This window comes from Oryctolagus cuniculus, chromosome 2 (assembly GCF_051225735.1).
Source record: "Oryctolagus cuniculus isolate XC-2025 breed Fujian yellow rabbit chromosome 2, ASM5122573v1, whole genome shotgun sequence".
NCBI lineage: Eukaryota > Metazoa > Chordata > Mammalia > Lagomorpha > Leporidae > Oryctolagus > Oryctolagus cuniculus.
Window position 1 is genome coordinate 197,418,389 of NC_142868.1, and position 12,904 is coordinate 197,431,292.

General features: G+C 50.0%; 2 protein-coding genes across 12 annotated transcripts in view; both read right to left on the reverse strand.

Annotated features, from left to right (window-relative positions):
* The window catches only part of TAF1B (TATA-box binding protein associated factor, RNA polymerase I subunit B), a 69,578-nt gene extending 61,610 nt beyond the window's left edge, over positions 1-7,968 (reverse strand). For 10 of the 11 annotated variants that reach the window (XR_016229558.1, XR_016229556.1, XR_016229560.1 and 7 more), the window contains exons 1-3: positions 7,823-7,968; positions 4,961-5,059; positions 1,807-1,894 (exon numbers count right to left, since the gene is read on the reverse strand). Coding sequence is in view for 3 of the 11 variants with exons in the window: in XM_008249995.5 (XP_008248217.3) it covers positions 1,807-1,894; positions 4,961-5,059; positions 7,823-7,840 (205 nt within the window). In the remaining 8 variants the exon portion in view is untranslated. Of the gene's footprint in view, positions 1-1,806; positions 1,895-4,960; positions 5,060-7,822 lie in introns of those variants that run through there. The other variant, XM_089326818.1, reaches the window with a different exon arrangement.
* Positions 7,969-9,744: 1,776 nt separating this feature from the next.
* On the reverse strand, positions 9,745-10,176 carry LOC149128205 (cytochrome c oxidase subunit 7B, mitochondrial). Its single transcript, XM_089326820.1, has one exon. The coding sequence runs from the start codon at positions 10,126-10,128 to the stop codon at positions 9,886-9,888; it is 243 nt and encodes an 80-aa protein (XP_089182946.1). The 5' UTR covers positions 10,129-10,176; the 3' UTR covers positions 9,745-9,885.
* Between the last annotated feature and the right edge of the window lie 2,728 nt (positions 10,177-12,904).

Consider the following 12,904-nt stretch of genomic DNA (forward strand, 5'->3'; position numbering starts at 1 on the left):
AGTTCCTGATACCCAGGTGGAAGACCAGCTTCAGCCTCGCCCTCGGCCTAGCCTCGGTCATCACAGGCACTTAGAGTGAACCGGCAGATAGAAGTGCATTCTATCTCTGTCCATCTGAGAAATATAAATCAAAAATACATTCTGAGGGGCCGGCACTGTGGCATAATGGGGTAAGCCTCCGCCTGTGGTGCCGACACGCCACACCGGTTAGTGTCCCGGCTGCTCCTCTTCTGATCTAGCTCTCTGCCTACAGCCAGGGAAAGTAGTGGAAGATGGCCCGAATGCTTGCACCTCTGCAACGCGTGGGAGACCCGGAAGAAGCTCCTGGCTCCTGGCTTAGGACCGGCCCAGCTCTGGCCACTGTGCACATTTGAGGAGTGAACCAGCGGATGGGAAACCTCTCTCTGTCTCTCCCCTGTCTGTAACTCTACCTCTCAAATAAAGAAATAAAATCTTTACTAAATAAGTAAATAAATAAATCCTGAGTGTTTTTATTCATGTAACAAATAGTATCACTGTTCTCATTTTACAGCTGAAGAAACTAAGATGATAGGTTTGCCTCTAAGATACCTAACACCTAATGAAATACCTAAAGTTTAAGTTTAAACTGCATATTTATTTAAATAAGACTAAATCAGGTTTTACTCTGATAAATTTTTTTTAAACGACATTTATTTGAAAGAGTGACAGAGAAAGAGTGAGATTGATCAATCTTCCATCCGCTGGTTCATTCCCCAGATGGCTACAGCAGCTACAGCTGGGCCAGGTGGAAGCCTGGAGCCAGAAACTCCATCTTGGTCTCCCATGTGGGTGGCAGGGACCCAAGCACGTGCCCCATCCCCCTGTGTTCCCAGGAACATCAGCAGGGAACCAGATCAGAGGCAAAGCAGCCAAGACTCAGACCAGCACTCTGATGGGGATGCTGGCAGTCAAGATGCCAGTCCTTAAGTTTAATGAGAATTAATCAGGTTTTAGCCCAATAAAAAGTCACTGTTAAAGGTTAAACAGGAGCATGAGCTAGCCTCTTAGGCTTTCTCTCTGTAATGCATCTGTAATTGTCAATGTGTCTCACAAAAGTATTTCATCAACATGTATCAGTATATGTATGCGTACACACGTATAAGTACACACTTTTCATGTGTATGTATCCTTAGAGCTACCTCATGTAAAAGTCCACCGTTATCACGAGCCTGGTTTCAAACTTGAAAATCTGGTCCTAGGTAATTAGTTACAAAAATAAAAAGCATCAGGTAGACTTTACCTCAGATCCTTGTCAATCATGGTTAATTATATGTACTCCCTGGATAAACGAAATAGATTATCTTGCAAAGCACACCCCTGCTGAGGCTACTTTAAAGGAAAATAATCTTCCTTATTTTAAAAGGGTGTGTTCAAAATTCAGTGTGAGAAATGAACTGCTGAAAGCTGAACACTGGGCTTAAGGAGCTTAACCTGCCAGTTCCACCACCGAATCATTTCAGAAGCCAAGATCTTCTATAACACATTCATAATCCACAGCAGATACAGCACAGAACACATGCCCCCCGCTAGGGCTGTTTTCTGCCTGAGTTGCTCCACTGGAAAAACAGCTCATCGACAATAAACAGGACAGGAACGGGGCGGACGTCAAGACATCTGCTTCCAATCTATCACCAGCAGGCACCAGCTCTGACTCCATTGTGGGTTATATGACTGACACTCTGGCATTTTCTCCAGATTCCATGTGTATTCCACTCCACGGCCCCAGATCATACAGGTGAAAGATGTGAATGGATAACGCCGAGCACCTGGGACGAAAGAGCTTACCCAGCTTGCTTTTTCTTTTGAGCCCGCGGCTGATGGCTTTGATCTTGGTGTTGGGGATGGACTCGGTGTGTATTACCTCCTTGGATCTCTGCGGGAAAGAAAAAGCCTTAGGAAGGTGGCCTGCATCCCCCTCCCTGCCTCTGAGTGTGCTCTGGGAAGTCGAGTGAGGAAACAGTGCCAAGATCAACGACGGTGACATCTCAGGAACACAAAGGAAACTGTGCACTCAGGTGAATCTTAGTTGCTTCTCCATTCCATATACCTGAGTACCTCACACAGTGCCTGCAGCACAGCAACCACTAAGTGTCTGTTAAGTGAATAAACTTCTAGGTCACACTTTTAAGTAAATTTTTCAAATCAAGTCAAACCAAACAAAAAAAGTCAAATTTACTCTCTTTTTTCCTCCAGGTAAAACATACTTTGGTATTAAAATAATTTCTGTATTTGCTGTAACAGGCAACGCCTAACCTACATACAGGTTAGCTTCACCCAACTTTTCTATGTCTGAATAATACTCTAAAATCACTCATTTCTGAATTATAAAAGTACTATTTTTAATCAGACTTACAGAATTAGAATAACTAAATGGTCAGTGTAATTCACGCCAAGTCTTCAATCACAAGTGTTCTTTGGGGCAGACATCCAGGATTCTGACTTACCGGAAGTAAAATACTGACTCTTACTGCTGGAAGACAGTGACAGCTTTCAATCAACAAAGGACATTAATACATTCTTCCGCATTTGGATATTTAGAATGAAATGCATCAACTCTCATTCAGAACAGAAAAAAAGACATGTGTCTAACAAGACTTTGGGAATGCAATCTCTCTAGCGACAACCATCATATTCAAAGCAATTCTGGGGTACTAGGTTTGCACACTGAGAGCACAGACATGTCAAAATAAATACCAAACCATTCATCTAGCACAGGCAGGTAAAACTCACAAAAGTGGCCAAGAAGAAAAGGTAAAATCTGGACTTGACAAAATGTGAAACAGTAAAACACTAGAAGTAGTTAAACATCCAAAACTAGTGCTACAATAAAAAAAAAGAGACTAAAAGGAAGTTACTGAAATGTGTGTTGAGTACTGTCAGCGACACTGCCTTTCATCCTCACAATTTCCAAATTTTCTATAATAAACATGCACTGCTTTTATAATCACAAAAATCTGTTAAACTCACACAATTCTAACCTATACTTTTACTAAATGCCCATGAAATACTGACCAAAAATATTTGTTATCTAAACTGACTAGACTCCAAGCAGAGTGGAAGGCCTGGAGAACTGCGGAGGCAGCTGTAGGCAAGGAAAGGGACAGAGAAGTCAGACAAGCTGTACCCTGGCTTCCACGCCTGTGTGACTGCCGTCTCACTGGCCACTCCCCTCCCACTGGGTCTCACCAGCACTGCACTGCACAACTCAAGGGAAACCAACTATGTCGCATTCTAGGTGAACAGTATGTGAGGATCGCCACAGACACATCAGGAAACACTGAAAACGCTCAACACACAGCCCTGCCTACCACGGAGGGCAGGCAGGGAGCTACGCTCTGGGCCTTCACAAAGACGCTGCCCACCTTCTAGAAGCCCACATTCTTCACAGGTTATTCCATGTGGGCCGACAGTCTTCCAAACGTGAAGTGAGCCAGTGGCATTAGGCTCCCTGCTACTCTACCCTGTCCAGAAGCAGAAGTCTACACAACCAGTTTTCTCATTTTCAAATCTGCCTTTTTTAGTCCTCTATGGTGAAAGGACTATTCCTTCCTGGCTCTGCAGACTTCGAGTGGATCGCTTTTCTACAGAGAAGGGCTCGTCTGTCCTGCGGCAGACGGTCTACATCCTGCATTATTTTGGTCACACCGCTCTGCAGATGTGGTCCCTGATAAGGAACTACCACCTGACACTCCCAGCGTGCAGGCAGCATTGCCTCCCAGGTTCACTGGACAGTGTGACAGTCTCTATCTTAAGAAGCAGGTATGCTGGGATACATGAAATGTGTTCTATTTTAATAAAAAAATCCTTTTAATTAAAGGAAGAGACCCAGGGGCAGATTTAAAGGGAAACCACTGTATCTCAATGGAGGTGACCCTGTGAAAGGACGGGTGTGTGGAGAAGTCCCAGCAGACGTTGGAAACACCTCTACTGGACTGCACAGAAAGGCCAGCCAATGCTTCACATCTACCAGGCAGAGACGAAACAGGAGACGATATCCAGCGAGAGCTTCTGGCAGCTTATCTAGGACGGAGACTTTCTCTCTTTAGAGGGGGGGCATTCAGTGCCGTCAGCCCAGAGCAGCAAGACAGCAGAGCACATCTGGGTCAGAAGAGAGGCACCTGACTCTTAGTTAGGAGATATCTTGGAGCCCATGTGGAAATCTTACAATTTGAAAAGAATCCTGGACCCCCCCAATCTATCAAGCCCTAAAGGACTGATAATTGGAATCTCCGAGCTGTAGTTTCCTCGTCAATAAAACAGAAGTAAACCAAGAGAGGAGGAGGGCAGGGGGAGGGAGAGGAAGAAGCGGCATTGGCAGCAGCAGCAAGCGGACGGGATAAAATGAACACTGGAGTTAGAAGCCTCAGGTTCAAGTTCTGGTTCCACCTTATAACGGAGCAACTGTGGCAAGCCCACTCAATTGGTGAGCCCCACTTGTTGCACCCATAAATAGGTCTAACAGTGCTTCTCTGCCAGTTATGAGAAAACAAGATAAAAAGAAAGCCTTGCAATCTGTAAAACACTAAAGAAAGAGAAAATGTTAGTAACACTTATTTCTGATACTCTCAACAGTCGCCGATCTAATATTCCATCCTCCAAATCTCTAAGCTAACACAACACATTAAAAACCGTCAAGAATTAACTAATAAAAAGAAATGTACCACTTTCTCAGTACAATTTTAATTCCTTTCCTGTAAGCCCTGAATCAGGAAGTCACTGATAAATGTAGCTCAACATAATTTCAAAAACTGATCCTCAATCTAACTCACAGACCCTTGGCTCATGTGTAAGCACTGGATGACTTCTTGTCATCCTTCCTGGAATTGGGTATGCTGCATGAGTGATAAAAATACATCGTTCTTTGGAAGCAAGGGAACATACCAGGCTAAAATAGCAATTCTTAAATCCCAAGCAAATTCATAAAGGATATGTTACTTACTTCTGTAACATTGTGGCAAGATGTGCAGTAATATTTGCCCTCATCAGTAAGACCCCACGAGACAGCAGCACATTGAGTACAGCGCTCCTGAAACTCTCTCTGCACAAGAGGAGAGAAAAGGTGTTACCGGCAAGCACGCCCCACACTGTGTAAACCCTGCATTTCTGCGCAGTTCCGCACAGAGCTTTCCTGGCAATCTCACCCGATAAATACGAAAGCACAGAACATCGAAAAGCTCTCCGCGAGACACTGCAAACAAGAAGGGCGACTCAGTCTTCTGAGTAGTGAGCAACCACATTGGTGCTAAAAATCACTAAGACACAGTCTGTTAGCGGAAAGAAAGAAGTCAAAAATGTAGTGGTGGTAAGCTAGAAAAAAGATGAGTTTTTTTTTTTTTTAACAGGCAGAGTGGACAGTGAGAGAGAGAGAGACAGAGAGACAGAGAGAAAGGTCTTCCTTTGCCGTTGGTTCACCCTCCAATGGCCGCTGCGGCCGGCACACCGCGCTGATCCGATGGCAGGAGCCAGGAGCCAGGTGCTTCTCCTGGTCTCCCATGGGGTGCAGGGCCCAAGCACCTGGGCCATCCTCCACTGCACTCCCTGGCCACAGCAGAGGGCTGGCCTGGAAGAGGGGCAACCGGGACAGAATCCGGCGCCCCGACCGGGACTAGAACCTGGTGTGCCGGCGCCGCTAGGCGGAGGATTAGCCTAGTGAGCCGCGGCGCCGACCCAAAGATGAGTTTTTATTAAAAAAAAAAAAAATCCCTGAAGGGCCTGACATGGTGGCATGGCAGGAGAAAGCTACGCCTGCAGTACCCACATGCCACAGCCAGTTCCAGTCCCGGCTGCTCCACTTCCCATCCGGCTCTCTGCTGTGGCCTGGGAAAGCAGTAGAAGGTGGCCCAAGTCCTTGGGCCCCTGCACCTGTGTGGGAGACCCAGAAGAGGCTCCTGGCTCCTGGTTTCAGATCAGCCCCGCTCTGGCTGTTGCCACCATTTGGGGAGTGAACCAGCAGATGGAAAGCCTCCCCCGCCCCCACCTTTCTCTCTAACTCTGCCTTTCAAATAAATAAGTAAATTAAAAAAAAAAAAAACACCTTGAAATAGTGCTGTGAGAAAAAAATGACAAAAGGTAAGAACGCATCAGTACAGAAACACCACTTGCAGTTCCTCTGGGACACTAAAAGCACACATTCACCGCAAGGAACCAGCTTTCTTTCTTTCTTAAGATTCATCTATTTATTTGAAAGGCAGAGACACCGAAAGAAGAGAAAGAGCTTCTGTGAGCTGGGTAACTCCCCAAATGGCTACAACAGCCAGGGCTGGGCCAGGCCAAAGCCAGGAGCCAGGAGCTTCTTCAGGTCTCCCACATGGTGCAGGGGCCCTGCACTTGGGCCATCTCTGCTGCTTTCCCAGGCAGGGAGCTGGAACAGAAGTGGAGCAGCCGGGACTCGAACCGCTGTCCAAGCATCGACACCGCAGGCGAAGCTTAAACTTAACCCTCTACCCACAGCGCCAGCTCCGGAATCAGATTTCTTAAAAGATTTTTATTTGCGCGGCAGAGAGACTGACAGAGCTCTCCCATGCCCTGGTTCACGCCCCAAATGGCCACAAGAAAAGCAAGGCCCGGCCACAGCCAGGAGCCCCAAGCTTAACCTGGGTCTCCCACTGGGTGGCAGGGGTGCCACCGCGCTGTCCCCAGGTACGCGGCAGCAGGGGGACCCAGGCATCCCGACCAACGTCTCGGCGGTGCTCAAGGCCAGCTCCAGAAACCAGACGTTCGTATGCGAGCTCTTTCAAGTTTCTGCTTATTCATCGGGCCGCGTAACGGGCATCAACTCTGGGCGCAGCACGCATTTCGGTGGGCGCTGGGGGCTCAGGGGCGGCCGGGCACAGAAGTGAACCACCCAGCAGCCCTCCCTCGCTCCTATCGCCACGTGACTTATCGCTGCTCAGATACCCAGCACTCCTGAATCCGCTCCAACGACCCGGAGAGTGTCATAGATAGATAGATAGATGTGTCATTCATAGATAGATAGATAGATAGAAAGAATAGATAGATAGGCGTTCCAAGGAGTGTGTCAAAGATAGATAGATAGATAGACAGACAGATATAGATAGATGTGTCATAGATTGATAGATTGATAGATTGATTGATTTAGATAGATGGATAGATAGATGTGTCATAGATAGATTGATAGAATAGATAGGCGTTCCAAGGAGTGTGTCAAAGATAGATAGAATAGATAGATAGATATAGATAGATGTGTCATAGATTGATAGATTGGTAGATTTAGATAGATAAATGTGTCACAGATAGACGACCTGGAGTGTGTCATAGATAGATGTGTCATTCATAGATAGATAGATTGATTGATTGATAGACAGACAGACACCCGGAGTGTGTCATTCATAGATAGATGCGTCATTCATAGATAGATTGATAGATTTAGATAGATAGATAGATTGATTGATTTAGATAGATTTCTGTGATTGATTTAGATAGATTTCTGTCGGCAGCTCCGGCGACCCCGTGCTGGGCCGGTCGCTGGGCACCTGCGGGCGGGAGTCCTGGGGGCCCTGGGGCTCTGCCCGCCGCCCCTGCAGCACCCAGGGGGCCCCGGGGGTGGTCCCGCCCAGGAGCGAGGAGCCACGCTGGGGGCCGCCCCGCAAACCTGAGAGGCCTCACCCTCCGCCCTCGGCGACCCCATCCCGACTCCAGCCGCTCCCCCAGCCGCGCGCCGGCCCTCCTGCCCACACCGGCCGCGCAGCCGGCTGGCGTCCTCCCGCCGCTCCTCCTCAGCCTCACTGCCCTCCGGCCACGGCGCTCGAGGGGCCGCCAGGCAGGCACTCCGCCTCCTTACCGCCTCCTCCAGGTCCATCACGCCGCCACAGCCGCCACAGCCGCCGCCGCCAGGGCCCGTTACCCAGGCAGCGAGCGCAGCTTCCGGGACCGTCGGGATGAACCTTCCGGTCGGAAGCGCACGCCTCCGAATTTAGGTTCCGGGCACCCGCGGCCGGAAGCCGCCGCGTGCCACAGGACGCGGCTGCGCACATCCCGCGTGCGCCTCCCAGCGAGCGTCCTTGCCCGGTCTGGGTCTCTGAAACCAACCGAAGAGCAATGGGGCGACGCCAATGCCGGGGGTTCCTTCACGGTCGCGTCCCACGGTCCGACCCTGGCAGCCCCACGTGCTTGTTCGGGTGCGAGGAACGCAGTGCAGCAGGGCCCTCGCTGCTCAAGATGGACGATTCTGGCCCTTCCGGTTGGCTGGCCACGGCTGGCCACCCCTTCCGTCTTTTGCTGAGGGGCCACGAGACCTGGGTTTCCAGTCGTGCCTCGGCCTCAGTGTCCCTCTGCAAGCATCAGACGTTACCTGGGAGCACCTCAGGTGTTGGGTGCTGACCGCGCCTCCCGTGGGACTCAGGGAGCGGACGCTGAGTCCGGGAGTCAGCGGTGCCCGAGGTCCACCAGCGCCCCGGCCTTCGGGGAAACTGTGTTCTGGTGCGGAGAGAAGAGGTAGAAAACAAGGAAGGAGAAGACGCGCTCGGGCCGCGGAGTGGTGATGCGTGCCCAGGCCAGTGGGAGCGAGAGGGCTGCCGTGTGAAGTGGGTGCTGAGGACAGGTGTCCCCGAGGGGATCTTTGACCCAGAAAAATAAGAAAGGGTCACCTGGAAACCTAACAGGAGGGAGGAAATGAAAAGAGCAACATGACATTCTGTGGAGAGGCTCCACGACTAATACTACGTCTTTGAAAAGGCTGAGAAATTCAGCAGACGCTGGAGACGGAGCAGGAGAAAAGCGAGGTTCATCAGTACCAGGACAGCGGATCTCTACAAACACCGTGCACGTTCATTTAAAAGATCGCAAGAGGAAGTCGTGAACAACCCTAGGCCAATACGTTCGGGAAAGAAGAAATGGGAAATTCCTTAAAAAAAAAAAAGTTATCAAAAGGTATGCAAGAAGAACTAGAAAAGCTGAACAATCCTTCATTTAAAACACTGCCTCCATGAATTAAAAATTCTCAGAAAGAACCCCCCAGGTCAAACGGCAGAGCTGTAAGTTCTGCCAACCTTTTGGGAAAGAAGTGACACCCATCCTACATAGACTTTTTTTTTTTTTTTTTTTTTTTTGACGGGTAGAGTTAGAGACAGAGAGAAAGGTCTTCCCTCCGCTGGTTCACCCCCCACATGGCCACCACAGCCGGCGCTGCGCCTATCTGAAGCCAGGAGCCAGCTGCTTCCTCCTGGTCACCCATGCGGGTGCAGGGCCCAAGGACCTGGGCCATCCTCCGTTGCCCTCCTGGGCCACAGCAGAGAGCTGGACTGGAAGAGGAGCAACCGGGACTAGAACCAGTGCCCATATGAGATGCCAGCGCCGTAGGCGGAGGATTAACCAAGTGAGCCATGGCGCTGGCCCATAGACTCTTAAGATAATGGAGAGGGGGTGTGTGTTTGTCAGCCTCCCTTGAGGCAAGCACAGCCTTGACACCAAAACCTGATAAAGATATTTTAAGAAACTCAGTATTAAAGACCAGTCTCTCAGACACAGACACGGAAGTTCCAAACAAAATGTCAGCAAATGGAATGTGCTCCACTGCCGCCCACGTGGAAGACCCGAATGCAGTTCCCAGCCCCTGGCCCCTGGCCCCTGGCCCCAGGCCCCTGGCTCCTGGCTTCTGGCTCAAGCCCGGCCTGGCCCTGCCCATTGTGGACTTTTGAGGAGTGAGCCAGTGGGTGAGAGAACTCTGTCTGCCTTGCAAATACATTTTTTAAATAGAAAAAAAAATTTCTTTTTTTTTTTTTTTTGAATGTTTCAAATGTACTTTATTTCTTCAATAATGCAGTATTTTGACTGGTACAGTGCTTTTACTTGGCATCACTTATGAGTTGGTTTTCAAGCAATTCAGTATTACACCAGCTGGGATGATTACTGATTTCTCCATTCCTTTGGGGTGACTCTGCCAACAGGGGACAGGTTCCATTCTATTCCAATTTGTGTTGCTGTATATGTCCATACAGCAATACAGAACGTGGTTCCACCAGCTAATACAATATTACCATATTTGTCATGAAAATCAGGTGTACGTTTCTGGTGGCTCTGCCTTGCCATTGTTTGTTGAATGCTTCGAACTTGGAGACGACTTAGCGCATTTCTGACCACAGGAAACATCGTGAAGCAGAAGATACAACTGCGGCAACAGTAGCTACCGCTTTGCTGCAATTCCACTACAGATACCCTTGCAGAGCCCTCGAAAAAAAAATTTCTTTTAAAAAAGTTAGTGTAAGTTGAATATATATTTTGTTGTATTCAACAGTACATAAATATGGTAATAAATCACAACCCAGCTAGGTTTATTCTAGGAATGCAAAGTTAAGTGTTAAGTAAATAAGTTAAACAGTAAGTAGTGTGGTACAAGGATAGAATCAAAGATCAATGGGACTTGGGGCCGGCGCCGTGGCTCACTTGGCTAATCCTCCGCCTGCGGCACCGGCATCCCATATGGGCGCGGTGTTCTAGTCCTGGCTGCCCCTCTTCCAGTCCATCTCTCTGCTGTGGCCCGGAAGTGCAGTGGAGGATGGCCCAAGTGCTTGGGCCCTGCACCCCATGGGAGACCAGGAGGAAGCACCTGGCTCCTGGCTTCGGTTCAGCGCGGTGTGCCGGCCGTAGGGGCCATGTGGGGGGTGAACCAATGGAAGGAAGACCTTTCTCTCTGTCTCTCTCTCTCACGTATATAACTCTACCTGTCAAATAAAAAATCAATGGGACTTGATAGAAAGCCCAGAAATTGACCCACAAATACCTGTAAGGTAACCTGCTCAGCAACCAAGATGCTACTAAAATTAAGTGGGGAAATGATAGTTGTTTTTTTTTTTTTTTTTTTTTTTTTTTTTTTTTTTGACAGGCAGAGTGGACAGTGAGAGAGAGAGACAGAGAGAAAGGTCTTCCTTTGCCGTTGGTTCACCCTCCAATGGCCGCCGCGGCCGGCACGCTGCGGCCGGCGCACCGCGCTGATCCGATGGCAGGAGCCAGGAGCCAGGTGCTTTTCCTGGTCTCCCATGGGGTGCAGGGCCCAAGCACCTGGGCCATCCTCCACTGCACTCCCGGGCCACAGCAGAGAGCTGGCCTGGAAGAGGGGCAACCGGGACAGAATCCGGCGCCCCGACCGGGACTAGAACCCGGTGTGCCGGCGCCGCTAGGCGGAGGATTAGCCTAGTGAGCCGCGGCGCCGGCCCATGATAGTTTTTTTGATAACTGATTCTGGGTAATTGAAGATTCATGTGAAAGGATTATTGACCTTTTTCTCACTCCATCCTCAAAAATTAAATCAAATGGATCATAGACCTACATGGGAGAGGTAAAACCATGGTGTGTCTGGGTGGGGGGAGCATAAATAAATATCTTTATGACTTGGAGAGAATAGATTTTGTAAACAAGCATAAAAAAATTTCCCATGAAAGAAAAGATCATTAAGTTGAACTTGATTAAAATGAAGAGCTTTATTCTGTCAAAAAGCTAGACAAAGCTGAAGCCAGGAACCAGGACTCCACCCAGATCTCCCACGTGGGTGGCAGGGACACAGCTATGTGAGCTGTCACGTGCTGCCTCCTAGGGTGCACATGGTCAGGAAGCCAGAATTGGGAGCAGAGCCCGGCCCGGAGCCCAGGCTTTCCAGTGTGGGATGTGGATGTCCCAACCAGCGTCCTGACTGCTGTGTTAAACACCTGCACGTAAATAAATAATTATAAAACATGTCGGGTGGGAAGGAGATTGGAAAAATAAAGTGGGACAGAAAGGAAGAGAGCAGATGGGTTAGGAGGTGGTGGGGTGGGATCCTGTCACCTCTCTGACATTCGCCTCTCTCACGTTCGAGAGGAGTTTGGAGCAGTGGGTTCGTCCTGCGATGTGGGGCATCAGCACTCCCAAGGCGAAGGTGGCCCTTCCTGCGCAGGGAGGAGTGCGTCTCAGCTTCTCATGCTGCTAGAGTGTCTGAGAGGAGCTCGTCATGGAGGAAAAGTTTGTCTCCACTCGTGTCTCGTGGGTTCACAGTCGGAGCTGGGCTGGCCCCACAGCCTGGGGCCTGGTGAGAGGAGTGGGAGGTGGAACCCATGCACAAGGAGGGGTACACAGAGGACACCGAGCAGACGGAGAGCAGCTGGGCCAGACTCAGCTGGCAAGAACCCCCTCGCAAAGGCGCGGCCCCAGCAACCCACGGACCTCCCACTAGACCCACCCCCTGAACAACAACTGGATCTAGTCTCCACCCTGTGAGTGCCATCAATCCACGACTTTGGGGTTTAAATGTCAGCTTGAGTTGGGATGCCCAGTCCCATTGGAGCTGTAGCAGGGAGCGCAGTTGAGCTCCGAGAGGGACTGGGCCAGATCGTGAGGCAGGTCGGGAGATGATGGTAAGAACGGCAGGTTATCTGCTGAGCGGGACGCGGAGTCGGGCGGCAGGATCTGGCTTGGATTTGGAAGGGTGCCTCTGGGTGTGAGGGTGACAGGTGGAAGGGAGCACGAGGGGCAGCAGGGCTGTCCCACAGAGGGCGGTGACGTGTGCAGGGCTGGGGTGGTGGCAGTGCTGCTGCCAAGAGGCAGCTTCTGGATACGTTTATGCAAAGATCTTTCCTGATGCAGGAAGAGAGGTGTGAAAGATGATCATGAAGCTTTGGGTCTGACCCGCTGTAAGAACGCAGCAGGCGGGGCCGGCGCTGTGGCGTAGCGGGTAGAGCTGCTGCCTGCAGTGCCGGCATCCCATATGGGTGCTGGTTCTAGTCCCAGCTGCTCCACTTCCGATCCAGCTCTGCTATGGCCTGGGAAAGCAGTAGAAGATGGCCCAAGTGCTTGGGCCCTTGAGTGAGAGACCCAAAGAAGCTTCTGGCTCCTGGCTTTGGATTGGTGCATCTCTGGCTGTTGCAGTCATTTGGGGAGTGAGCCAGTGGATGGG

Bases quoted from the DNA above. Each gene is read 5' to 3' on its own strand.
- LOC149128205 (XM_089326820.1), bottom strand. From the start codon at position 10,128: ATGTTTCCTGTGGTCAGAAATGCGCTAAGTCGTCTCCAAGTTCGAAGC.